Source organism: Falco cherrug, chromosome 18, assembly GCF_023634085.1.
Source record: "Falco cherrug isolate bFalChe1 chromosome 18, bFalChe1.pri, whole genome shotgun sequence".
In the NCBI taxonomy this organism is placed as follows: Eukaryota; Metazoa; Chordata; class Aves; order Falconiformes; family Falconidae; genus Falco; species Falco cherrug.
The window spans coordinates 3,568,556-3,593,391 of record NC_073714.1 but is presented as its reverse complement, the minus strand read 5'-3'; the positions used below and the strand labels follow the sequence as shown (position 1 = coordinate 3,593,391).

Here is a 24,836-nt window from a genome sequence, read left to right as displayed (position 1 = left end):
TGTTTTCTTTCCAGTGAATCAATATTGATGTTTTTCGGCACTCAAATCGCAGTCCTGTTGTGGTCAATGGCAACGCTCCCCCTTCTCTCCGGGTTTCAACGATACCGGGATTTGGAGATTGAGCACGGGATAAAATTAGATTGGATGAAGCAACTGGATACCAAAGCGGTGAGCGAGGTCCGCGCAGCTCCCAAACACCTCCCTGCACGGCGCTGCCGTGTGTAGCGCCTGTGCAAGGCGGTTTGCGCATCCCAGAGGTGGTATCGCGGTGAAACCGACACGCTGGCATGCCCTCGGCAAAGCGGGCAGCGCCGGCACATCAGCTCACCGCGGCATCTTGCGGGGTGGAGCAGCTGGCAAGAGTCACGCGCCGCGTCCTCCACCGTGGTGGGAGATCGCAGCGCCTGGTGTGGTCCTTGGAGCGCCATTAGCGCGTGGCTATTTCTTAATTACTATTTTTTCCACCTTCTTTGTACAGGTAGCTAAAAAACAGTGTTATAGTTGAGCCACAACCGTGTTTCACAACCATGCTTAAAATGGATATTTTTGTAGCATAGTCAGGGCCTAAAACAGCCTTGCAAAATTCTGCTCGCCCACGCGCCTGGCGTGAGTAATTTTCTTTTGATGGGTGAGTAAAATATCATTATTTTTTTCATGCTCATCTTGGAATGGGTGGGAGAGTAGATTCTGACATTATTTTTGATTTGCTTAACATTGACACCGTGCTTGGCTCTGTGCAAGATGCAGAGGTACAAGCAGCCCCTGCTCCGAAGAGCTCGCCGTCGGCAGGCGCACCTCTCCGCTGCCAAAGTTGAGGAAGGCGCCTCGTTTTGCTGGGCTGACCCAAACCAACGTGAAATGGATGCTGACATCTTTTTTTCCTTCTCCCCTGCTGCAAGGGCTGACCCTGACATCCGTTTGTGGCTTAATGCCTATGAGTTTGTAGGGACGGGGTTGAAATGCAGGTGGGAGCGCACGCCTGCGGGGATGGATGTGTGTATTTCCGAGGGACCGTATCCCCACGTCGCTCCTCTCCCTGCCTCTCACCACCCCGTGACCTCCCCTCTCGTCTCCACCAAAGAGAAAACCCAAACCAGATTTTGGCGCAGAGTCTCCCTCGACATAAGCTGTTTGTGATCCGTTTGAATAATTTTTTCCTTTTTTTGCCTTCGCGCTGTGTTTGGAGCGGTTGCTATGAGTTCCTGCGAGGCGGGGGGAGTGGGGTGGGACGGTGCATGCAGTTTCCATGGACACGATGTAGTACATTGAGGCATCCGGAGCGATGCTTGAGATTAATGTCTAACCCGTGTCTGCCTTCGTGCCTTTCTCACGTGGGCAGGGCTGGGATCCCCACTGCGCCGAGGGCTCGCTCTGGGGCAGCCCGCATGGCCACGGATTTGCAGTTTTTGGTGTTTTTTGTAGGAAGCCCAAAGTTGTGAGACCCGTGGTGTGAGTGCCCCGGGTTGGTTTTCTTGGCGTGCATGTGCACAGCACCACGTGCCCTGCCAGCCTTCGCCGCTTTTCCTCTCCTCGCGCCCTGTGCAGGCTGCGTTCAGCACTTGTTGGGACTTAAGAACACTAATGAGATAATTACTCCTGCTTCAGCAGCTACTGATGATGGTCGCAGCTGCCCCTGAACTTGCAGGGTTCTCTGACTTTCCCACATCACAGAAAGTTCCTTCCCTAAAACCGATGTCTTGTAGTGATGCTTACCTTAGTGCAGAAGGCATGGGGAGGAGAAGTGGCCAGCACGGAGATCCTTGCTCAAACTCACTTGATAATGGCAATGAGAAAGTGAAAGTTGTTATCTCCACATTCGCATCCTTCCTCGGATGTTTCCGACCTTCCTCTTGATGTTTGCAGGAGCGCTTTGATCTCTCCTGGATAGCAGTTAGTCCCATGAACGGGCAGGTCTCCTGGCTGCAATTACACCTCAACCCGGAGTCCTCTTCCAGAGCAGGAGCTCAGAAAACCCCAGATGAGGGGAAGGGCCTCTGGCTGTCACAGGGGGAGTTTCTGGGGTAGCTCAGGGCCAGTTTTTGGCTTCACGGAGGATCAAGTGTAAATGGGTGGTTTAGCAGAAGCCCTCGGCATGCCGCATGCCAAAATCTTTGGGACGACTGGCCTTGGTGGGTTGGGGTCACCCCTCGCTGCGCAGGAGGCTGGGTATCGTCCTCCTGGCTGCATGCAGAGAGAGGTTTCTTTCCGGTCAAAGAATTGGGATTTTTGGTGGAAATTCAAAAAGTGAAAAGCTCTGGCAGAAATCCAGGCTGCACTGGCTTGCTGGCGCTTGGGGTTTCGATGAGAGGGAGAGAGAGAAGAAAAAAGAAAAAAAAGCCCTGAAACTTTCCACGGGAAGTGGGCACTTTTCACAAAACATGAGTTTAGTTGACAGTCTGACGGTGGTGGTACCGATAAAAACTGGTTGTTACCACTGGTTCATACCACAGCAAGACCTGCGGGTCCCTGGCAAAAGCCGTGGCAGAAATACTGATTTTGGTGGTGCGCGGTTGCCAGAGACTTGGCGTCATTTTTCCTAAGTGTCTGGGTAATTAACCTCCAAAACACGATGCGAGCGCGCACATCGCCCCGGCGTTGGTTCTCCCTGCCCCTTCCCTCACCTGCTGCTTGTCCACCCTCTGTCCACCCTTCCTTCTCTCCCCAGCCCCTGGTTTTGGGGGGGCTTATCAGCTGTGGGTGAAAATGCTGCGTGTTTATCCCTTGCTTATCTGCAGGGGGTCTTCTGGGGCCTGATTAGGGGTTGCAAAGCGATGTTCGGATGAAAGGTGCCACGGGGGAAAGGGTCACATCCACCACCCCTTATTTATCTGATCGCCAGCTGGGCTCCCCAGCCTCCCCGCCGCCTGCTCCGGGCCAGGGCTGGTGCCAAGGTTTGATGTCCTGCTCGGTCCAATGCAGCAAAAGGACCATCGCCTCCCTAAATTAGCAATGATTTAGTCTGATTCACGCTGGCAATTCCTGCGTGCCTTCGTTTCAGGGGACTGGCGGAGAGTGGGAGGGGGAGCTACATGTTTTAAACTCCAGCTCCCTGCAGACCTCATTGAGCTGTATTCCCCCCCTGCCTGCGAGGTTTGTTTGCAACTCTCCTGTGCATCCAGAGGAGAATTAGCTGCTTTGGTGTGTGGCCCTGGGTTTGCACATGGAAAAGCCAAGTAAATATGTGACATTGCTGGGGAAACTTCAGAGAAAATTAGCCACAGCTTCTCCCACCTTCCCCTCCCTGGGGTTCCTGAGCATCCCCGAGTAGAAGCTTGCAGGATTCTCTCCACCCACACTTTTTTTCCTACTTTAAGCTCTTCCCACCCCCTCCCTGCAGTGCTTCGCCCTCCTCCCTCCCAGCTGAACCCCACTGCTTTCCCAAAGTCCTGGTGACCTCCCTGGGGGGGTTGCTGGCCTGGGCCAGGGGCCAGGATGCTCCCCAGCCCTGTGGCGCAGGGGGGGACCGGGGTGGGAAGGCTCTGGCTGTGACTCAGCTCGCTCGCGCTCTTCAGGAACAGGATTTCAAGGGATTTCACACCCCAAACACAACCCCAGCTTTCTCTCGCTCAGCAGAAATGAGATATCAGAAAAATGTACCGATTCTGGTTTTCCTTTGGTCTACATAGACCCGTGCTCAGCTCTTGACGTAACGGTGATAACCATGCCAGGCTGGTAATCCGTGGCAGTAAAACTGACCCATCTCTTTCCCGTTTCTTTGCGTGACGCCTGTCGTACATTTCCTAAACAGAATAAAACACCCAGCGGCTCTTAATTTTTAAGCATATGGTTGTAACGCGCTGTGTTGTCTCCCTGTTTTGCAGGCTGGGATGGCGACTCACGGAGAGGCAAAAAGTCTCAGTGCCAGCAGCAGCTTGCTGTTGTGTTTTGAGACATGGGGTGGATCTGTTTGTTTTAAAAGCTAAGATATGGATCTTTTTTTTCTTTCCTACAGCTTTTGTTCCTTCTTATGCATCCCATATTAAAAGGCAAAGATTCAGCAACCAGGAGGAAGATTATCTCAAATTGTAAAACAGAAAAAAGAAGAAAAAAAAAAAAAAGTAATTGGTGAATAGACATTACTTGTGTGGGGTTATTTTTAAGAGGTTTTACCGAGACAGACATAATTAGCCAACTGGCATCACGATGCTAATAGAGATATTTACTGCTTCAAAGTGTATTTGCAGTGTTGTGAAGCGCTCCAGTGACTTTCTTTTGTTCTGGAAGAAAGTAGCTGGGGTTTGGTTTGGTTTTTTTCCCTTCCCCTCTGGGGTGCAGGGAGCCCCTGTCCTCCCTGCTGCCTTTCCCTCAGCTGTTGCCAGCGCTGCCAGCTCAGTGGTACCCAACCGATGCCGATTCACTACTACTGGTTCCCCACTACCAGAATTGCCTCGCTGTAACCCAGCTTGCCAGCAGACAGGGATTGGGATTGCTTCTCTAAATAACCCGTATTGGCCAGGCAAGGGAGAAGGGAAGGTTGTATGCAGGTAATGCTTTAATCACCCTTTTAATTGTGCTTTCCCGCTAGGAACCAGCCCAGCTCCAACTTGAACCCTGCACTTGCTGCCGTGCTCCTGGAGATTGCCCAGCAGCCGCCAGGGCTCGTCGGGCAAACTGGTTTTTCTTGGGATAACTGGCTCCCCTGGGTAAAGACCACATCTTTTTTTCCTCCTTCCACCGAGATAGGCTGATGCCATCACTTCCAAAAACATCGAGTGATGGCACCTGGCTGCAGATGGGACAGCTTGTGCCTGCGAGAGTAAGGGAGGCGCCTCATTTTAGTTTATATTTGACCCATGTAGGAAAACACAAAGAAAAAAAAATCCTTATTTTTTTGCTTTCTTCCTGTAAGGCACCACACACCCAGTTATTGACAGGGTAATTATACACCAGACGAGTGTTTGTTTATAAAAGAAGTGTGATTCACGGCTGCCGGGCCTGCTGCAGGAGCTGGAAAGGGTTAACAACCTAAAATTATACTGGTCCCACTGGAGAACCATAAACAGGAAGTTCTCCAGAAAAACTTAAATTTAAACCTGGTGACTCAGGTTGGCTTGTGCTCCCTGAGCCACTCGGGAGGTACACAGGGGTTGTAACCCCTGTTTATTACCGGTGGCTAATTACACTGTTGGTTTGAAAACAGCGGCAAAGATGGGCAGAAGCGATGACGGGAGGGATCAGGTTGTCGGATAATCTTGGTTTTGGTTTGTCCGCATGGATGACGTGTCACTTCGTCGTGAGCGCTTTCCCCTGTCGTGTGGCATTGCTCATAGCTGGGTTTTACAGCATGTTATGCTAATAAAAATATTTTCTGGGGTTCCAGTTGTCTGGTCGAGCAGTGTTGTAGCAGCACTGGTGGGGAGGAACTTCTAAGTAAAGCTGGTGAGAAGCTAACGGAGAACCAGGCATGTGTGTGCTGCCCGGCGGTGAGAAAAGCCAGCCTGGGGGGCAGCGTGACCAGTGGCCAAGCCAGAGTCCTAAACCACGTCTTACTAGCTTAGACTTTTGGTAGCAGCATGAGAATTTGGACTGGTCCAGGAGGGGACTCGGGCACCTTCCCAAGAAGCGCCTGGGGTGGATTTGGGATGGGATGCTGATGCTGCCAAGCCTCAGGCATGCTCTAGTTGAGGCATCTCTGTGAAGATACTTGCGTTTCACGATGAGACCAATTTTTGCTTTTTAGTTAAAACAGCATGATGCAGAAAACGTTGAGAGATTTTGGATGAGACGCTTTAACCAAGCAGCACCTCTTTAACTTAATCAAATACATTGAAAACAGCAATTGAATTCCTGGATTTTCATTATACTGATAGGTGAAAGAAATTCAATTATTTTCAGGAGGGCTGCGTGGCTGTAACCATCTGACCCAGCCATCTTTACATGTGTTGTGTAATTTATTTTGAGTACTCTTCACCTTTGAGCTAGCTCGCGTGGGGAAAAATCATTCAGGTAACCCAGATTTGACTAGCAACCATATTAAAGATTTTAAGAATGAAGGCTGTTCTGCTGGCAGGTGAGCTGCTCCTACAGCTGTTGTATCAGAGAAATCCTTTGAAGCAGCTCACAGCTCCAGACACTTGGGTTGTTACTTTTTTTAATATCCTCTTTCTAAATATTTACAGGGTTTGGGTTTTTTTATTTTTTTTTCTTCCCTCCCCTTCAGAATTGGTTTTAAACATAGCAATGCTCTTCAGCAGTTCATTTTGCCCAGGAATGCCTGGAGCATCCCTTGCATTTATTTGCCTTCCCGGGATGGCGGGAGGGTGGGGAAAGGGATGTGCTGCAGCCGGCGATGGAGGTGCTGACCTCGCAGGAGACACTGGCTCTCGGAGGGGGAGCATGCTGCACGGAAAGGGGTGCTGTGGCCCCAGGAAGAAGCCCTGCTCACCCCAAACCCCATCATCGAGGACGAGACGCGCGGGGCCGGGCTGCTTGAGGCCAGCATCGCTTGCTTACACCTTCCCTCTTCTCTCTTTTCCAGGATACCGTTCAAGATCGGGCAGCCCAAGAAACAGATTGTACCCAAGACAGTGAGTAAACCAGTTCCCCCTTTTTAGATCCAGCCTTTGATCATGTGGCTGATGAGTCAAGCCGGCACTTTGACTCGTCCCATTTTGCGAGCGTGTGCGTGTGCGCGCGCGTGGGAGGGAGATGTGAGCGAGCAGAACCTGTTGCCGCGTGTGACCAGCGCTTGGTTCCTCGTGCGAGGAGTGAGGGGGAGCCCCAACCAGGGAGAGTATTTTGGTTTGGGATCTGTTTCTTTTTTTTTTTTTTTTTTCTTTTTTTTTTTGGGGGGGGGTGAGTGGGGTGAGGGGAAGAGCTCTTTTGGTCTGGCACAGTTTTCCTCGGAGATGGCTGAACGGGCTTCCTTCCTTCCTTCCTTCTTTCAGCAATGGCTTGTTTGTTCATCCTTTCTGAGCAGATGGAGGAGGAGGAGTGGTTCAGATCGCTGAATATAACTGTTTCCAAAGAAAGGCTTATAAGCTGAGATGCTTAGTGCTCGGGCGTGAATTAATTTGTGCTGCACAGCATTTGCTTTAAAAGCAAATTAAAAAAGCATTTTGTATTCTCATGTATTTGAGACTCCTATCCCAAGTGCTGTTGCTTGCAGCTGGCTGTGGTATTTTCCTTTCTTAAGCAGATTGTCTTTGCATTTGTCCTGTGCAAAAAAAGCTGTGGGACCTCACAGTAGCTGTCCCTGAAAACTAACCTGCATACCTGCTCTAAAATAAGAGCCCCGACAGCGAGCGCGGTGGAGACCTTGTCTTTATAACGGCATTGGTGACCTAATCCCTTGAACAGACTAACATCTCTGATCCTTCCTCTCTGGGACACTCATCACGGCTAATTCCTCAGGATGCGTGGGCATTTGTGTTTACGGGGCAGTTTCTCCTTGGGACATGACATTTTCCCCTGGAGGCAGAGGGCTAATTCTGCCACTCCCTTGATGGCTTGATTGTCATATTTTATTTTAAAGGGTTTGGTAGTTGTCTGCTGTCATAGAGCAGCAATTTTCTGTAACAGCTCCAAACTGTCAGTATAAAATTTAAGCCAGGCAGGCGATGAAGGCAAGGGCTGATAAAATTCCTCAATGGTTTTTGCATCTCTTCAGCTGCCCTTTTTCCAGGGGCTGATGACCTGCTGCCATCTGCGGTCCCCCGGGGGAGGCAGCCCCCCAGCCTCAGGTCTTCACACCTCTTCCAGTTCATTTCAGGAGCCCCCACGTTGCCTCTCTTCATGGGATTTTGCCTCCCGTCCACTTTCCTGGTGTTTCCAACACCGATGTCCTTCCAGGCTGTCACAAGAACCAACTGCTCTGCAGCTTTGGGTGTCTTGGCCGGCTTTCTTGGTCGTCTCCATCCCACCCATTCTCACATCTGAGCTGACTATATTTTTTTTCTCTTGCCAGCGCTTGCTGGTTTCCCTCTGCTTCTGCTGTGTTTGCTGTTGCAAGGGGTTTGTCGGAGAGACCTTGTTCCCCTGTGCCGTGCTCCATTGCTGCTGAAATCAGCCGTCCCTGAGCTGCAGCAGGAGCTCGGGCTCCATGCAGATGAACGGTTGCACCTCTGAGAGCTTGCCTTCCCCTGAGCTGCTGGTATGTGCTGTTCTGAGGCAGTTGGCAGGCATTGCTTATATATATATATATATATGTGTGTGTGTGTGTGTGTATTAAATAGAACAGCTCAGAATATCCGGCAGGCAGAGGTTCATTCAGCAGCATGAGTGTTTCCAGGCCTTTTCCCTTTCCTTCCTTCCTTCCTTCCCTATCTTCCTCAGCTCCCCCAAGAAGAACAACAAGTTTTTGTGTCAACGACTCGGTAGCTCAGAGTTGGATGCTGCTTTTTAAATGGCTTCCACTTGCCTTGTGTTAACGATGGCGATACTCTCCAGGCAGGCAGCAGATACGTGGAAAGCAGAAAACAGGAAGCCCAAAGCTTTGCAACCTCACAGTAAGTGTAAAGTGCAGCTCTTCAAAGAAGAACAAACGACAGGAAACCACGGATCTCCCCTGGGAGCGAGGCGTTCAGCGTCGTGGTGTGGAAGTGATGGGACTGCTTTGTAGCTTTAGCGAGCTCGAGGCCCCTAACTTTACCTCCCAGTTGCAGGCTGAGGCGCTCCATCTGTGCGGGCTTTTGGGAACAGCCGTAGCAGCCAAGGTCTGTGATATTCCAGATGTTGGGCTCTGGAGCCCGCTGCAGGAAGTGGGAAGGTGTGGCATCTCCAGGGCTGCATCCCAAGCCGATCAGAAGGGAAGTGGTTGTGGGTAGAGGATCTCCCACTCACAGAGATTGGACCACAAAAGAGGAGGGGGGGGAGAGAAAAAAAAAGCGCATTTGTTCGGATCTAACTTTGGCTCTCCGTGAGGCATGTAACTGGAGCGCAGGAGAGGGGAGAATCCCGTAGCTCGCCAGCGAGCCTTTTTTCTTTTCTTGATGAAACGAGGCTGGGGCTGGTGTCAAATCTGGGGCGGCAGCAGTACTGAAGAGCAATTTGTCCAGGCTGCAGTGGGAATTAGTCATGACTCCCTATGCCCACTCGCTGCTGAGCCTTTGAAGCAGGGCAGTGTCAGCCGCAGTTTAGCTCTTCAGGTAGAAGGAAACCCCCGTAGAAAATATTGGCTGGTGAACTGAAGTGATCTCCCACCCCCCAGACATGCCTCTGCTTTGTTTCCACCTTAACCTGGGCAAATCCAATTCCAGACAGCATAATCTCTCCCCTGAAAAGAGCAGCTGTCACCGGGCTTGCCGAGAGGCCAGGAGCCGGGTGGGAGGATCTAATGCTCAGAGAGGACCTGCTGTCAGCGGAGCCACAGAGGACACAGTAATACAGCCCAATTAAACTAATGCCCAGTGATAGGAGTTAAACCTGTTAGAATTATATCTCTCTGCAGAATGTTTATTGCTCAAATCTGATGCAGTGATGAAGCCTCTTCTGGCGGAGATGTTCTTCTCCCCCCCAGGACAACTTCGGTGCGAGCAGAGGTTATGCTGGAACCAGAGCTATAGCTGTCTTCCAAGCTCTCTTGCAGCTCCAGCTTGCTGAAGTTCATCTGCGTCACCCCGAGGTTGTACCCTGCTCTTCACCGGGGCTTGGGTTATCTGAGCCGGCAGGTAGCGGGGAAGAAGAGCCAGCCGTGCATCCCCATGGAGCATGGAGCCAAGTCAACAGCTGGGGGAGTCAGCCAGCCCTTGGGATGGGGCAACCCAGTGCACAACCCCTTCTCATCACCCAGGTTTTACCCCTTCCCTCCCTCCCCCAGCTGCACGCTGGCCTGGGCTGACTCAGATGGCTCTCGCCTTCCTCCTCCTTGCTGGCTAACCTTGGGTGAGTCAGCTTGGCAGGGAGCGCAGACCTGAGCTGTGGGCCCGCACGCCTGCCAAGCCTCCCTTCCTTGACTCATCCCAGCAGCTCTGCCTTCCCCAGGGATGTCGGATGGAGGAGCTCCATGAGCAGGAGGATTCCACTGCAGCTGCCGGCCGTCAGCACCTTTCCATTAGGCTCCACCAGTGAGCTGGAAATCCCAGAATAATGGAGTAAATGTCACAGAAGTGGTGGGGTGAACTCAAGTGACACCAGCTAAATAATTTTTTACTCATTTGCGTGCTCTTCCTTCCATCTTTAGCAGGATGTAACTGGTCTCTGCGGCTCGGAGGTGCATCCTTTTTTCATTTTCAGCATGCCACCCAAGCAGCCTTTCTCGGAAGCTTTCTCGCGAGGTGGGGATTTGGAGAGCTTGCTGGGTGGTGAAGGCCCAGATACACCTGCACTCCGTGGCGCAGGAGCTCTGCTGTCAGACGCAGAGCGAATATTCACCCACATTGCTTGCCTCCAATTCTCCTCTTGCTTGATGGGATGGCAAAAGCTCAGCAGAAGTTCCAGGTTATAGCACAATTTCTGGCCTAATTGTATGGGTTTCTTTTTTTTTTTTTTTTTTTTTTTTTTGAGAGGAGGGAGGAGGAAGCATAAGCTTTCCTCTTTTTCCCAAGACCCACGAAGAAGCTGAGACCACTGGAACATGTAGAAATCAGCTAGTCCTCCTCCTCCAGGAAAAGAAATTAACCTCAGGGGAATAAGAAGGTTCATCACAGTTCCTTATTTCCATCTCTTTGTAGTATTGGCTTTGGTCTTGCTTTGTTGCCTCGTAACCATGGTGTCGATTATGATACTGCCCTTAAAGCAGGAGGGATGTTATCGCAGGTGGAAGGCCCGGTGTTTGCAAACAAAAATAACTGGGTGAAAAAGAAGAACGTCGTTTTATTTCAATGCTTTTAAGAACTCATCGTTCTTTATGTAGATTTAAATAAAAACCCAGAGATGAGCGATCTTGCATTAACTAGCCTGTATGCCTAGAAGAAAAAGCGTTCAGTACAGAAACTCGTTTTGATTTGGGGTTTTTTCAGAAAGAGGCTGCAGAGAAGTGGGATTATTTTAATATTACGGAAACTTCCCTTTAGGATATTGTAATTTTCTTGCCTGTACTTCTTGTTCTCGTTACTCTTAACGTGATAATCCAATCCATAGCCTTTTGCCGTAAGTGTCGGGTATGTGTGGCCATTGATGATAGCTACCGGGAGCGGGAATTACTGTGTACTCTGCAAAATGTACTTGGCTTGCTGTCAGCTTGTCCTCCTTGCATGCCTCGGATCCGCCGATCGCTTGCTGCCTGCGAATCTGCACGGTGGGAGCACGTGAGAGCAGGTCTCGCCTGCCTCGTGCGTGGGGAGCCCTGCTCCTTGCTGCCTGCGTGGTACCGCTGGGCTCCTGCGATGCAAAGGAGAGCAGCGATGACTGGGAGGGCTACATCAGCCTGCAGACTGTGATGACTGGTAGCCAGTTGCTACTGTGGGCGTGAAAAATAAGAGCAATCCTTGGGCAGCTGTCTCTGCATAGATGGCACTGGAGATGTGAGTCAGGCCGGGCAGCTGAAGTGCCGCCTTGTAGATTCACCTCGATCGTTTGTAGAAAGCGCACAGGCAAACTGGGTTGGGTGTTTTCAGGGAAGCTTGGAAGCCCTGGGAAATTTTTTGGGGGGGTCACATCACCTGGAGGGTTGCAGGGGAGGAAGTTTTGCCTGCCTTCGTATCCGTCAGGCAGCGACGCCTTTTGCTCACCCCCGCTCATTGCACAGTAACGGGGGAATCTAACAGCAAAACGCAAGGGGCCGATACTGTTAATTTTTGCAGGTGGTTTCATTTTGTGGCCAAAACCTTTGGTTCTTGGAGGAACTGATTGCTGAGCAGACACGAGGAAGAGCCTCCAAAACAGGGAGAGACTTCCCAACAGTCTCCTGCGGACAGGGCTGGAGCTCCGTGCCAGGGGAAGGATACCACCAGCCTTCAAAGGACATATTTTTGAGTCGTGCCTGACCCTCTCTGGTTTGCAACCAAAACAATTCACACATAAGGCATATAAATAGAGCGCAATACTCCCTGGTTATTTTAGCAGCCGGAACAGCCATAGAAACTGAGGGTGATTTTTACTACGTGCTGGTTACCTGACCTCCAGGCACCAGCTGCTGCGGATTTCTGCAGAACTGTGAACCAGGCAGAAGTCGTGTGAGCTGCCCCCACACTGCTCCATGCCTGTTCTTCAGCGACCATTTTTAGCAGCACAAAAGGGAGCTGGAGCTGGGTGGAGGTTTTTCATCAGCAGGGAGAGCCAGCATGCATCCCCCGGATGGTGGGAGCTGATGGTGTGGACAGCTGTCCGTTGGGGATGGGGCACACTTGCTGCGCCGGGCACCGGCTGCCTTCAGATCGGGCTGGTCGTGTCACTGTGTAGTTCAAGTCTATCTGAAAGCAGAGACCAGAAAGATATTTAAAAAAAGAGGTTTCAAGAAAACTGGGATTACTGGGCTCCGTCTTAAAATACTGGTCTTTTAATAGCAGTTTTGATTGAAAAGCAAGTGTCTTTATTAAGTGTTCTGGTTTCACATAACACTGTTACATCAAGCCTGGGTTTGAAATCCCGAGGACAGCATGAAGATTTGGAACAAACCTTTGGATCCTTCTAGTCCTGGCTGCTTGCAACACTTAGCATTTCCTTAATAGCGGAGTAGCTTGACAACAGAAATGAACCCAGTTTTGATCCCATGACAACAAAAGCGCATGTATTTACTCTTGGCTGGTCAATTGAAATCCATTTGCTTATTTGGTCGACGAGGTGTGGAATGAATGTTTAAGCGTGTGTTAAAACAGTCAGCATGGAAAGAAAGTTCCTTAAAATATCTTGTATCGCTGGAGATTTGCTGCCAGATAGCAAGTAGGAGGAAGCAGTCATTGATGTAGCACCAAGAGAAGGTTGTTCTTGAGCTCTGCGCTCTTCGCCAGCACAGGTTTCTCCTCCCTTGGCGAGGTGTCGCAGTCCACTCGGACCGCTGCTCCAGCTGAAGGATTTCATCGGAGGGAACTGTTGCAGGGAGAAGGAGCCTATGGAGGGGGCAAATAATACGGAGACGGGAGGGCTCAGCAATGGCTTGAGGGGGCTGCGGGGAGGAGACCCATCCTGCTGAGGGATGGGGAAGGAGAGAGCGGCTGGGTGGGGGTCTGGCAGCCAGCCACGGGCAGAGCCACCGCAGGGCACCTCTGCGGCGTGCTGCTGGAGGAGAAGCGGCTCCTCTCAGCTCCTGGGACGATCATGCCTCGGGAAGGGAAAGCGGGCTCGTCCCCTGCCAGCACCGAGCTGACTGTGGGCGCCTGTGTCGGTGCGTGCTAAGTTGCGATCTCTCTGCTTTTAAGGCATTCCCATTTACTCCGTCAGCTTCCAATTCATGTGCTGGAGCACATCCTTGGAATGAGCTGACGCAGTTGGTGGCACTGTCTTTTGCTCTAAGAGAGTCTGGAGGAAAAAAAACCCCAAAACCAACCAAGATTTCATTTACTTTTGAAGTGTAACTCCCATTATGCTTCCCAGGGTTCACGTAGGCATTTCCCGAGGACAGGTTTCCCTGCCCAGGTCGTTGCCACTCCAGGCTCTGCTGCGGTACCTTTGAGCTGATTTCCATCTCGTCTTTCCGCAGGTGGAGAGGGACTTTGAAAGGGAATATGGAAAGCTTCAGCAGTAAGTATCAACCACACCGGTAAAACAGGAACAGTAGCATACTTCTCTGTTGTGCCCTCTCATTGCATCTTCCCAGGAAATTTTAGCCAGTTATGCTCTTCCCAGCAAATCACTCACTGCCCTGTAATTTCTAATTCTTCAGAGTTTCCCTGGTGGCTGGGTGTTCAAAGGTGGCCTAAGAAGTATTTGCAGTGGGGTTGAGGTTTGCAGATTACGGCAACTCTGAAGTAAAAAGTGTAAAATTGCTAGAAAACTGGGGTCGCCGAACAGCTCAACACCTCTGAGGACAAATACTGGTTTTACCATACTGACTGTGTCACATAAGCTCACACTTATCATCTGGAAGCATTTGGCTTTACCATTTGTGGCAAGTGTGAGGACTTAAGGAAATATGTGACTTTGAATAAGAGATCACCAACTTGAAAAAGTTGAAAACCATCTGAAAACAACCAGAAAAGGTTGAGCAGCACTGAACTTCATAGAGCCTTGCCTGGATATTTTTAACTCACAACAGAAGCCAGCATATTCAGCCCGTAAATGATTTGTTGCACGTATGATACACTTCAGTTTGTTTCTTTCCAAGATTCAGACTTTGCCTTGTTCTCCCATCTTTCAGATTGGAAGATCAGACCAAAAAACTTCAGAAGGATATGAAGAAAAGCACAGATGCAGACTTGGGTATGTGACTGTAGGATACATAGACTGTGAACTTGGCCACAAAGAGATGAAGTGACTTTCTCAAGATCACATGAGTAATCTGTGACAAGTCTGGAAAACAAATCTAGATCTCAGTCCCACTCAGTTTGCTTAGTTACAAGGCCATCTGCATGAGGGCTGCCGAGCAGTATCTCAACCAAGGGAACAGAAAGTATGTTACGGGCTTGGTCCCTGTCTCTTGAGTGGCGGCTTGCTGTGTGGCCTTGGACAAGTCACTTGGTTTTCTTTGCCTCGGTTTCTGCAGCTGAAAAATAGGAGCAATTATGCCAGTTCTCACGTTAGACAGGCAGGAGCAGTCTCCAGCTGAGCCTATTGTGTCGAGCATAGTCACCTACTTCAGTCAAAGGCATCTTACGCTGGCTGAAGCCAAAGGAAGGTGGGACGAGGCTTTGGGGGGTCTGCAGAGCACCACGTAGGCATCGCTGCGTGTGTTTTGCGTCCGAACTGCTGACCTAGCAGCTCTCATTCAGGAATAACCCTGCTTGTTCCCTCGGTGGCTGCTTGCTTTGGCTTGACCTCGTGGCAGTGGGCGATGTAGGAAGCAATAAACAAGTCATCTCTGCGTGTACCGCCGCAGCTGCCCGCTGCTGCCTGCACGGCAGGCTTTTAAACCCAAGATGGGAGAGAGGAGATGGAGCAGTCTGGTGGAGGGCAGCTGGGAGAAGTGGATTCGGTGGATGCCGGTTATTAAACCGAGCAGGGCAGCCTGCAGAAACATGCAGCAAAGAGCTGTTTTAAACACAGATGGCTTTTCTCAGCATGTGGTTTGGAGTAGTCCCTATTTGTACCGGGCCCCCACAGCTCCGGAGCCAAGGCAGATGCACCAGCGCAAACAGGTGTGGGCTGGACTGGTCCAACACTCATCTCGTGGGAGCTGGGTTCGCAGAGGGGCAGGGGAGTGGGATGGAGCCCCACTGGCTGCTTTGCCAGCGAGGGGCTGGCAAACGCTGGGCTTCCCATGATACAGACCTTCACCTGGGTGTATGTGTGTGTGCGCGCTCGGATATTGCCAGACGTAAACATGGATCCCAGCTCCTGCCCGCGCGCTCCCACCCTTCCCAGCACAGTGCTGGCACGTACGTGTGCTTGCACAGGGCGAGTGGTGGGAAAGGCACCAGTAACCAGCGCTGCCAGGACTCCTTTCCAGGGTGAAAAATGCCCTTTCTGGGGACTCTGGTCATTGTCAGGGATCCTTGGTAAGTTTTTCCTTGTTAAGGATTCCCCTCCCCTCCCTTGCAGTGGGCGTTGTTTATATGGAGCATTTCAAGTCCCAGAGGAGCTGTGGGAGGACTTTCTTTTTCCGTTCTGCTACATGGCAGAGTCACAAATGAGCCTTGGCCAGATCCAGTAAGATCTGATTTCTCATTTAAAGGCATGAAATCATGAGTGTAAGGGAAGATTTTGAATGTGGCGTGGTGAGGGATGGGTGAAGGCAAAGGAGGTAGATCTGATCGAGTGCTGAGGACTGCTTTCCTCACCTGGCAGTGCCCTTTGCCACGAGGAGATGGCCGTCCTCGCTCAGCCAACACCCGGCCCCCGTATCCGATGAGGATGGCAGCGCAGCAGCCTCGTTGTGTCCTCCTGAGCGTCTTTATTTCTTCCAGTGTACCTCTGTGCTGAGGGGGCTGCTTACTCGCTGCCTGCAAACACTCCCTAGCAAACTGGACCTGGTGGCTTGAGTCTCCACCTTCTGCCAAAAAAGACTCAGAACGAGACCGATTCCTCCGTCTGGATGAAAATGTTCCTGTGAGGCTCGGCCGCTGCTCTGCCAGCTGCAGCAGCGTGGCTGGGAACAGGGTATGGGTTATTAGCAGCACTCTCTGTACTGTGGCTGAAGGTCGTTAACCTCCTTCCCCACCCTCTTTCCAAACAAAATAGGATCTTGAGAAGCAGGAGGATGTTCTTTAATCGGAGAGAAAAGCTTTTCTTTTGAAATGAGGCGCAGGTAACCCACTGGATCACCGTGGCTCTAGAGAGCCAAACTGTTCTCCACTACTTGTGTATCGCGATTCAAACAAGCAGTGCCTCTCTAAAAGTGCCTCCTTTAATTGCAGTCGCGTCTCACGTGCTTCATGAGCAAAGCACCTTAACAGACCCTCCCGAAGCCCACCCCGAGGGGCAGGCGATGCTCTCCTCTCCCATCCCATGTCAGCAATGTGCCTGTTGAGTTTGGATTGAAGAGGTGGCACCCGGAGATGCCCTCCAGGGGTCCCGGCTCCCCGCACAGCAGTGGGGACACCCAGCCCCCCACGGCTGCTTTTTCGGAGCCGTACAGGTGAGGTCAGTGGTGCAGGGGAACTGTCTGGCCCAAAATCTGGCCCAATGTGCCTGACCCCCCCGCCCCCGCCGGGTTCTGGCCTCCCGGTGTGACCCCGGTGCTCACAGCAGCTCCCCTCGCTACAGTACGCTTACAGTTCTCTCCCGATGAAGGGAAACTAATTTTTCTTCCAGCTGAAGGAGTTCTGCCATTCTTAACTCCGTCCCGTTTTGGCACAAATCCTTCCTCAGATGTGGTCACACATATGATATGGATTATATCCCATCTGTTTAAAGGTTTAAATGCCTAAACCCTTAATGTTTGGATAATAGATGGATACGGTAGCTTTGTTATTCTGTAGTTCTGCATTGAGCTTCCCAGCTATTTAGCTTCTGAGCTCTCTGTATAATTGTGTGTAACCTTTAAATCAGAATGTTTAACCCCTTGATTTATGATCTTAAGCCCCATTATTCAGATGACTTTAACTTTTACTATCTGAATGAGTACAGTAGGAGTCTTTCCAAAGCTCATCTGTAGCACGGCTCAAGCATCTGGCTTTCTGATCTTAAACTGGAATAACTTCCAGCAACAGTGCTGACGAAAAAGAACATTTTTTTTTTTTTTAAGTACCCGTGACTTTTTTTTTCTCCTTTATTCCCATTTATATTGATGCTTGCCTTTTTATAAATCTTTTTTTCCATTCTGTACCTTAGCTATTTTCTTGCTCTTTTTTAGCAGTCCTGTCATAGGGATTTAATTTTCCCTTTGAAGACAAAGTGTTTGGATAGGAAGAGAGATGTCTGATGGAAAACAAGCAGAAGTGCTCAGCGAGGGAGGAACTGAAGCCCGTGAGAGTGTGACGTGGTGTTTCTGGACTTCTTGTGGCAGTCTCAGGGTCTGAAGAGACTTCAGCCTTTACATTTTCCCCTGGCTTCTGGGGTTCATCTCCACGGGCAGAAAAAGTGCTTAGCCAGCTTGTGTCTCTGCTTCTTGTGTAGTGCCTATTTTGAGATTGAAAGAGAAACCTCGTCTTCTAGTCCTGTCAGTCTGGTCCTTTTCCACCAGCACTAAATCCACTTCAAATATATATTTTTGTGAAGCCATTTGAAAGACTTAATGGACTGTGATTTTTTTTCCTCATTGTGGAAGAGCTGTAGTGGGACTGAGAGTGACACTTAATAGTCTGTCAAGAAAAGACGTATAAAAATCCCATCTACATTTTTTTTAAGAGAACAGTGCTTTTGTTAGTCTGGTATTATTTCTGGCAACATCACAAGCCATACATCAGAGTGGTTCAGACTTAACAGATAAAAACAGTTCTCTGTGAATGAATTGATGGCTCTTCCTTTCTTTTCACTCAACTACCAGTGAATATCTTCCTGGAAAGTTGTGCTAAACCCCCTGCCTTGGTGGCTGAAGTCCCTGATTTTTGCCCTTTGTAGATGCAGGTGCCCACCCGGGGTTGTGTGGCTGTCCCACCAGGCAGCCGCTGAGATGTGACCCTCTCTGCTTTCCTTTGCATGCTCCTGTTTCCCACAGCCATGTCCAAGTCGGCCGTCAAAATCTCTTCCGACCTGCTGTCTAACCCCCTGTGTGAGCAGGAGCCCGGCTTTCTGGAGATGGTCATGGCCTTCGACACAGCGATGAAGAGGATGGACTCTTTCAACCAGGAGAAGGTGAGTGTGGGTTTGGCTGAAGAAGGGGAGACCAGGGTGTCCTTCTCTTTTTGTCATCGTCTCCAAGATGCTTCCCACGTGAGTTTCTCTATAACCTTACTCTTCTTCTGACTCTGGTTGTACTGGGGATTTCAGCTCACCTCGAGCACATGGGATGAATTTTCTATTTTTTGGTTAAAGGGTGTTGTGGTTGAAGCTCCTGCCATCCTATGGTAGGCACTGTACAAATGTATCATTGTGCAAACGGGCTTTTTCAACAAGCCTGACATATAATCATTCCTTTTGCTTTCGACAGGTGAATCAGATCCAAAAGACAGTTATAGAGCCTTTGAAAAAGTAAGTACCAACATTGTCTTATGAGCCATATCGAGTGTTTGTCATAATTGTGTACTGCAGGGCTGTGTATCATGGAAAGAGTGGTTGTGGGGTTAGAAACCAACCCTTCTAAAGAGGTGATAGTTCACATCCCTGTGACAAAATCACATCCTCCTTGCTTTACAGCTGGGGCATGGAAAGGTGGGATGGTCTGGCTGAGTCCATACTCCCATTCTGTGACAAGGGTGAAGCCCTTTTGTGTCTCACCCTGCCAGATGCCTTCCTCTGGACTTTCAAGAACACCAGAGATAAGTAATGTGGAATGCATTAAAACCTTCAACTTCCCTCCACTCATGTGTTGGTTACTACCAACACATTGCTACAGCTGGAGAAAAATCAGCTGGGGAGCTGGGGAGCTCTGCAGCAGGCACGGACAGTGCCATCCAGCCCAGGGCGGTGAGCGTTCGCTTGTTTGAACAAAAGCTTGCTTTCAGTGAAAGTTCTTTCATGTTTATAAATCATACATCTGTGCAGGAAAGAAAGAGACGTTGCAGAGCTGTCTTAGCTGGGCAGTGAGCAGGTGCAAAGTACGGGCAGAAAAAGACCCGTAACTGATAACTGACCCAGGATGGGATGTCTCAGGTTCTGGGGAAAGGCTTGCAAACCTCTGCAGGAAAAGCTTCAGACCACGCGTGGCCTGAAGGGCCAGCCTGGGGTGCACGTGGAGGGGAGCCCGCTGCCGAGTCACACCGAGAGCCACCCTGTCACCAGGAGGGGAGGTTTGGAGCCGGACCTGGCTCTGAACTGTGCCCGTCCACAGATTGCACAGCTTGGAATGAAATCCTTATCAGAGAGCGAGAGCTGGAGCTGTTGACAGTGCTGTTCTGGTAGCAGATTTCTGGTTCCCCCCCCCCCCCCCCCTCCCCGTTCCTTGCTAACTGGTGCCGTACGGTGCATCAGTACCAGTCATGCCTCGGCACCGCGGCAATTTTGTCCCCTGGGTCTCACCTGGTGCAAGTCCCCTCCGTCTGCACCCTTCCCACCAGCATTAGCAGCCGTAACCAGTGTCGCAGGCTGTACCCCCGAAACATTTAAGGAGTGCTTCAGTTGCGATACCAAATGTCTTCTGAAATCCTGAGATTTGCTGTTTTCTTACAAGAACAGAGCAAGCGAGCGAAAATAAAATAAAATTACTTTAATATGACAGTAAGTGTTGCAAATTGCTGAATAACAATTTTAGTTTAGGTTTGACACAGGGTGGTTTGGGTTTTTTTAAGTTGTTGTTTTCTGCCCAAATCTGAAAGTAAAATCTCATATACCGCTTAGCACATGAGGTTACAGTGTGTTTCTATTCGGGGGATGTTTGGTGACTCAAGTTTCACCTTGGTCATCTATCTACAACCAGAAATTCTTGATTATTTAGGGGAAAAAAAAAAAAGAGAGAGAAAGAAAAAGAAAGAAAGAAAGAAAGAAAAAAATCCCAGGCTTGTTCTGTGGAATTGTGTTGCTTATTATCTAGATTGTCCTCATGAAAGATACATTAACTTTTTCTTCCAGCATTCTGTTAAAATTGGAAGAAGGGCTTGTGTCTCTGAAATCTTCGTGGTGGTTTTTTTCCTCCCCAACTTGTGCTAGTTGATGAAGGATAATACCTTTCCCGGCAAACCCTGCTTCGTGTTTTAAACCCCGGGCAGTGTATGGGGCTGTTAATTTGAGATCATAAAACCATTTCCACTTTGCTGATGCTTTATTCTGCATTCGTGCAGCGTTTGGCTCAGGGTGCTCTAGATGCTGCCGTAGCACGAATGGTGCAGAAGGGGAAAGTCCCCTTTCCTCTTGCTTCAGGTTGGAGGCAGCTGGGCGAGATCCCGTTGTATTATTCCTGCCGTAGGGAAATATTGGGGGAATAGTGGAGTCTTACAGGACACAGGGGCCGTTGGTTTGTTCCTCCCTGGTGCAGGTGCGGTGCCCGGGAGCACTTTCGCCAAGAGGTTTCAGCTCACAAGGTGTAACGCTGAACTCGCCGGTTATCTGTCTGGTCCTTAGCTAAATGTAAGGGTGTTTACTTCAGCATCCTGGCTGCTTTCCAGTCTTGGCAATTCTCTCCAACTTCCTAAATTTCCATTGGACTTGAATATGGTATTTTTTTTTTTCCCCTTCCTGCCCTTTGGCACCTGCAAACAGTTGCTGCGTGCTCTTAAACAGCTTATGTTTCATGCTCGGAGAGGCTGCATCTCCATGCTGAGCGAAAAAATGTTCCTTTCGTTCTCTCCGACTCTCCGCGAACGTAGGTACGTGCATGGCCGAGTCGTGCAGCCAGGAACATTTCTAAGGAGCCCAAGGGTCCATTTTGAAGCTGATGAGATGCAGGAGAGAAATGCAGAGCTTGCACCTCCCCTTGTCCTGCTGGCAGATAAACCCCAGCAACATTTCTAGGATAAAAGTTTCAGATTAATGAAAGCTGCCTTGAGGAGCTCTTCTTATTTCCAGTTAGGTATTGCTTCCCCTCGCAGAGACAGTCCTCCCTAGCCTCTCCCAAACTTGCTTTGACCTAGAAAAAGGCTTTTGCTACAACAGCTGCACTTTATTACATCTTCACTGGTGGTCTTTTATGGTTTATTAGCCAAAGAAACAGATAAGTATAATCCAGGCAATTATCATTAGTGGTAATATATTGTAATCAGAGGCACATGTGCAGTAAAATCTCCATTCAGTTGTCCAGGGATAGTAGGTTTCCGACAAATACTGTAGAATTTGTTGAACCATGGAGAAGAAAGCAGTAGTAGATTTAGAGGGGGGTGGAGGCTCGTATTGTTTAAATCCTTCTGCTTCTGGGGATGTAGGGTTATTCAGAGTTTTGCTTTTTGAGCCCCAAGAAGCCCTTGGCTGGGAATCACTCATTTAACTTCAGGGAAGGAGCAAAGCTCTGGTGAGAATATTGCATATTTCAGCGTTTGGGTTGGGCAGGGAACTGGGGTGGCTGGGAAAGGTCGGGAGGGATCTGCTCTCCTCTTTGGGAGATGCCTGCATAAATTCACACCACATCAGTGAATTTGGGGCAAGGGGGAAGTAAAACAGCTGGTTTTTACTTCACTCTTCCAGTTCTTCACTCTGGCTTGGGTGAGCAGCGAGGTGTATTGGCTGGATTGGGGATCGGTGATAGACTCTGTACTGTCATCTTAGTATTAACGTATTGCGTGTCAGTATTTAAGGAAGGAAGCAGCTTAAATTAGCCAGGTGGTTTGGAGATTCACGGGCTTTAATGCTTTTTACGTTTGGAACCGATTTTCAGTGCCGCAGGGTCTCAGTTTAACAAACTCCAGCTGTCTGAACCTCCCTGGGCATCGGGCTGTCGTGCTCACCCCGGTACGGTACCATCCCCTTGGCTTGGAGCACGGTCCTGCTCCTGTAGCCGAAGCCGAGGAGCTGCTGCGGGATGGGGAGAGGCTGTGGCAGGGGGGACGCAGTGGGCATTGCCACCTGGGTGCCATCAACCCAGGCTGGGTGCCATCAGCCCGGGCTGGGTGTCAGCGCAACGGGAGGTCCCAGAGGTACAATCCCAAGAGCCGTTCGCAGCAGATTGATGTAGAAATTCAATTATAGCTGGATGTCTGCAAATATCTGCCAGCGATAGCAACCGGTGCTTGGCATCCACCGAGCATGGGAGGGGGGGTCGTCGTCGTCTTCTTCCCACACCCCTGCCATTAACATGAACCCTGGAGCTGCATTTCCTCGCTGGCAGCCGAAGCAGATAACCGGCCACCAGCAGCCCCAGGGGTACCCGGGACCGGAAGCAGGAAAAGCCGCTTTCATGTCCTTAACGAGCCCCTAATGAGGATTTCGTGCACAAAGCTAGCCACATGGCTGCCTGGCCCCCTCCCGCCGCGCGGGGCTCTCAGCCTAATCCCCAGCTCGCTGCTTTTTTGTACCGTCATCTTCATTTCTGTTCCTTTTCGCTCTGGTCGGAAGGGCTGGTTTTAATTTCCCCCTTCCTGGTGGGTGGACGGGCCCACGACGGACGTGTGGGCACGGGCTGAGGAATGGCAGGCATCCCCCAACATAGCCCAGATGCTTTGGCCTCGTGCTGAGCCATCCTCGGGCCTCTCCAAACTTCCTCCTCATCTCATCCACCGTCACTTTCTTTTGCGTCTGATGCTCCCCAGCTCTGTTCTTCCTTTTTCCCCTGTCCGGTGCCAGCTGTAGATCCTGTCCTCTTCCTTTTGCTTTCGTTATCCAACCGCTTGTCCTTAAAATACCATAGGGAAGAGCGCATGTGCATGCCAGCCTAGTCCAGCTCACGGGGCTGCCAATGAGAGCGGTCAAGACACTGGCAAACAGGGAGAAATAAAGGTTTTACTATTATTTTTCCCTGAGCTGAAGCCCTAGCACCTCTTTCACGTTGCTGACGCTAAAAATGGGGACTGGAGGAAGCCGCAGGGTGAGCACTGGGGATACATCGGGGATGGAGAGGGAGAGGAAGAGGTGGGATGCTCGGGGACCTTGCTGCAGGCAGGGAAGTGATGGGATGGTCCCACTCTTTGTGCATCCCTGCCACAAGCTGCTCACCGGGTTTGCCGGCAGCCTCCCACTGGAGAGGGAGAGAAGTTTTCAATCTTCAAGGCACCAGACTTGTCAGCTGGGCTGACTAGCGAATGAATCCGGCGGCGGCGGGAATCCTGGTGGCACTTTTATCCTCCGTGGCAGTGTCTCTCCAGCTCTGTCCTTTAATTACGGGAAGCTGAAGGGAGGCTGGAGCGGAGACGAGGTGGCAACATGATTTATAATTCAGAGAATCCAGCGATTTATGGGTTTTTTCCAAGGCTAAACTGTCATCCTAAGAGGAGTTCACCAGTACATTCCCCCTCTCCCCCGCCCAGCAGCGGGGAGATAGTAATTTGTATTTTCTTTTAGTTATCCCTGTGTATCTCCCCTCACCTGCTCCTCTTAAGCCGCCTGTACTGTAATCCCCGCTCAGCAGCCTTGCCTAAAAAGTGACAGGGAACAACAGCAGCTTATTCTGCAAGCTGCTTTTGTGGCGGGGGCTCTAATGCCCTGTGCTGCTGTTTTACCTTCGCTCCCACTCTGTGTTTTTAGCACCGTACCCACCACGTTTTCTTTTAAGTCTGCTTCAGTTTTCTTTGCTTTGTATTAAAAAAAAAAAAAAAGTAAGTCTCGAGTAACAGAGGGCGGTCCTGGGGATTTGTGAGCGGTTACGGCTGTCAGACCCTCTCATCCCCTAGAAAATCAGGGTCTGGGTGGAGCGTATGAGGAAGGATGGTGCTGGCCTTATCAACAAATACCCGCACCAGCTACAGGGCTTTTCACCCGCACTTCTTGCAGCACTTTGTAGCAGGAGAGATCGTTGTCCCCGTTCCACCATGGGTAAAATGACCCAGGTTTGCTTGTGGGGCTTCCCTGGTCTTTCTAAAGTGCTGTCGTTCTGGGTTTCGTTGTTCAGACATCCAGAGTGCCTGATGTTCTTTGGATGTTGCTCGCCACCCGTGGCACTGATGATGGTCCTTGTCCCTTGTCTGCTGGCGCCGCGGCTGCCAGGAGGGTTTGCGATGCTTAGCCAAAGGCTTTGGAAAAGACTTGAGATCCTTGTGGGGTTGTTCTGGCAGGGCTTGGGAAGCTGAGGGATGTGTTTGTGGATGGCAGCAGCTTCTGGAGCCTCTGTAGACGGCCTTTCTGCCAGGCTTTCCATGAGGAGCATTTGTAAATAACATGCATGAGATATTTGCAAAGACACTGGGGTGACATGTGAAATGCAGCAATTTATTAAGTCATCAGAATAACTTGGCAGTGGCGGGAGCCCGTATCTCTCTATCACCCTTCATGAGTGTTTACCACCCCTGGCACTTGACTTGAGATCGTGTTTCCGTGTATACAGGGGAGAAAAAGCCGGGCAGGACTGCAGCATGGGCGAGAAACCCGCTTCTGAACTCCCGGGGAGTTTCAGAGCTGCTGGGTTAACAGGGAATTCAGGCGGAGTAATTCCTTCAGGTGCCAGAGGCAGCTTCGCCTCAATCCAGATCAGTCCAAGAAGGAAGGAGCATCCTTCCCTGCTTGAGCTGAGCTAATCCTGCATGAAAATTAAACCAGGTGACTCACGAGGAGAGCTCAGTCTGCATGGGGAGAGCTTGGTTGGCACTGGGAGAGCTGGGTTGGGCACGCTGGTGGCGTCTGGAGGAGCCACAGCTGGCCAAGTCTTTCCTGGTGGTGCCAGCGGTGAAGGACCACGGCACCAAAGCAACCTCAGCTGCCACGCGGGGTTTAGACTTAGAAATCCCCACGCCACCTCGCTACTCAGCTGT

At 50.4% G+C, this 24,836-nt stretch overlaps 1 protein-coding gene across 3 annotated transcripts in view; it reads left to right on the top strand.

Moving 5' to 3' along the window:
* BIN3 (bridging integrator 3) overlaps positions 1 to 24,836 on the top strand; it is a 43,683-nt gene that overhangs the window by 4,222 nt on the left and 14,625 nt on the right. The window contains exons 1-6 of one of the 3 annotated variants that reach the window (XM_055696120.1): positions 4,550 to 4,643; positions 6,479 to 6,527; positions 13,517 to 13,557; positions 14,174 to 14,235; positions 18,071 to 18,207; positions 18,503 to 18,543. In XM_055696120.1, coding sequence (XP_055552095.1) covers positions 14,208 to 14,235; positions 18,071 to 18,207; positions 18,503 to 18,543 — 206 coding nt within the window. In that variant the 5' untranslated portion in view covers positions 4,550 to 4,643; positions 6,479 to 6,527; positions 13,517 to 13,557; positions 14,174 to 14,207. Of the gene's footprint in view, positions 1 to 4,525; positions 4,644 to 6,478; positions 6,528 to 13,516; positions 13,558 to 14,173; positions 14,236 to 18,070; positions 18,208 to 18,502; positions 18,544 to 24,836 lie in introns of those variants that run through there. The other 2 variants (XM_055696119.1, XM_055696118.1) reach the window with 2 other exon arrangements.